This window comes from Coffea arabica, chromosome 5e, assembly GCF_036785885.1.
Source record: "Coffea arabica cultivar ET-39 chromosome 5e, Coffea Arabica ET-39 HiFi, whole genome shotgun sequence".
NCBI classification, from domain to species: Eukaryota; Viridiplantae; Streptophyta; class Magnoliopsida; order Gentianales; family Rubiaceae; genus Coffea; species Coffea arabica.
Genome location: NC_092318.1, coordinates 32264071 through 32266402, shown reverse-complemented (window position 1 = coordinate 32266402; position 2332 = coordinate 32264071). Strand labels below are relative to the sequence as shown.

At 41.5% G+C, this 2332-nt stretch overlaps 1 protein-coding gene across 1 annotated transcript; it reads right to left on the bottom strand.

Moving 5' to 3' along the window:
• Positions 1-236: 236 nt before the first annotated feature.
• On the bottom strand, positions 237-1700 carry LOC140006952 (protein ANTAGONIST OF LIKE HETEROCHROMATIN PROTEIN 1-like). Its single transcript, XM_072049627.1, has 3 exons — positions 1395-1700; positions 845-1076; positions 237-685 (listed from the first exon to the last, which is right to left on the bottom strand). The coding sequence occupies exons 1-3, from the start codon at positions 1698-1700 to the stop codon at positions 237-239; spliced, it is 987 nt and encodes a 328-aa protein (XP_071905728.1).
• Positions 1701-2332: the final 632 nt, after the last annotated feature.

Sequence of the window (2332 nt, the reverse complement as noted above, 5' to 3'; positions counted from 1 at the left end):
GGATTTTTGTACAATATCATCCACAAACACATGGTGCAATTAGCATTGAGGTGCACATACGGAGGTAGTGCAAACCACGAGTTAGCATATATAAGATAAACAATCGAGTCCTGAAAGACATAACACGATAACACTGACACAAATTCGAAATCAAGCGGAAATCACATGTTTTTCAATCAAAGCGTATTAAACTTTTTTATTTCTAGGCCTATCGGTCCAAAGCCTCGTAGTGTCCCCTAGTTATGCGCATTCCAATACATATGCGCCGCCATTGCCCGCCGATCTTCGTTCCAATTAAAGATGCCCTGCTCCGACATATCGATGGGTTGGCCCGCCTGCTGTTGCTCTCCTGCTATCTGTGCATCAGCTATGGCTCCGAGGGTTGCTTCTTCGTTGAAGTACTCATCTGCTGGGGAGTATGCACGCATAAAATTGTGCAAAATACAACATGCAAGCACAATATTATTTTGTGTTGCTATTAGATAATTCTGCATTGGACCCTTGAGTATTGGAAAACGCTTCTTAAGAACCCCAAATGTGCGCTCAATAATATTTCTAACCGATGCATGCCGCCTGTTGAACAAACGTTTAGCTGCCCGCTCATGCTGTGTGCCCTGTGCTCCCCTAAACGGTGCCACAAAACCTGGCATATTTCTATAAGCAGCATCTACCACATAATTTTTTCCTGTCAATGATGTCAAGTTGATGGTTAAAAGGCTTTGATTACTAATACAGAAATAGGTTCTTCTTGATTTTGTTTATGTAAGGTCTTGAAAATATCTACCACATAATTATGCACAATCTGCCAATGCCTATCTTGAAGGATAAAAAGTTTATCACATACCCGGCGGTGGCATAGGAAAACCCGAATTCGGATCTAGTAAGGTATCTTGGAGAATTCGGGCATCATGAGCACTACCCTCCCAACCGACTCGAACATATACAAAGCGCATATCATGATCGCAGGCAGCAAGCACATTCTGGGATAAGTCACCATGCCGATTTATGAACCTCTCTCGTATCTCTGAGCTGCACCAAGCGGAGACGTGTGTCCCGTCTAGTGCTCCTACACAATCCTATACAAAGCCCCATAAAATATTTCAATAAATTGTAAATTGAAATTTGAGTTGCGAAAAAGTTGAAATAAAATGCTAAAAAACACAAACCCGGAACCACGGCATGAGTGATGCATTGTTCAAAATTCTTGGGTGAGTCCCATCGAAGTCTGTTGGCCTAACGAGATCACGACCGAGGCGAACTAATGCTCGTAACACACGACGAACATGTCAATCTATCGTCTCCGTGGAATGCTGGAACCGCTCGGCTAGAACACGGTGCCGCTCATCATGGCTCAGGCACATTAGAGTTAATGCAACGGATTCATGAACCCCCACCTGATGTGAAGGATATGCATGCCAATAACCACGCTGAACCAACAAATCACACAACATCAGGAATTGAGGAACATCCAAGCGCATGTTTTCAATAATTCTGTCCTCATGTCCGTTTATCAGCTCAAGCACATAGTCCCTCCCCGAGAGCACACTATCTCTAACTCTTCTTCTTCTGGGAACTCGGTTAAAGCGTGGGTCGAAGAACATGAAGCCTAGGAGCACAACTCCCAAAAGGATGTTATCGAAATCAACATCGTCTGTCTCGTCATCCAAGTATCCGCCCTGAATATGTCCCTGATTATCCATCGCACTGCTATCAGTATCAAGTATGCAATAAAAATTCGGGATACCCTGCAAAGAAAGGAATCAAAAGGATTAAAAATAGAACCCAACAATGTTCTGGCTATATGCACAAATATTTGATATAGAACAATCATGATAACAACTTATGAAGTTCACATCTTGTTCCTATTATGATAACAATGCTCCGGCTATTTGAACCTACTTTTATAAATGTAAAGCCTAGCAAAATAAGAAGTTTGCAGTTTCACAAATACAAGTTTCCAACAGAAGCATACTTGCTGGTTTCCAAGTTAACAAGTTGCACACCTATGGAACAATAAATCCGCAAAACATTCTAATCGTCTGGTATAATTTATACCTGGCCAAGAAGCTTAGCAAAAGTTTCCAAGTTAACAAGTTCCGAAGCTTGGCTACAAATGTACCACAAATCCTATACAATCCCTAGGTATGGTGAATACCTAGGCAACATGATATAGAACAACTGGTGCAATCTAAAATTCTCACTAGGTTCGACCGAAGGCAAAGAATTGGCCAGCTGTTTAATGAACATTTGAAATCAAGTATAACTATGCCAATTTCAAACGTTACCAAATGATTAAATCATCTTATCCTTGCTTATGACACTGTAACAAAGC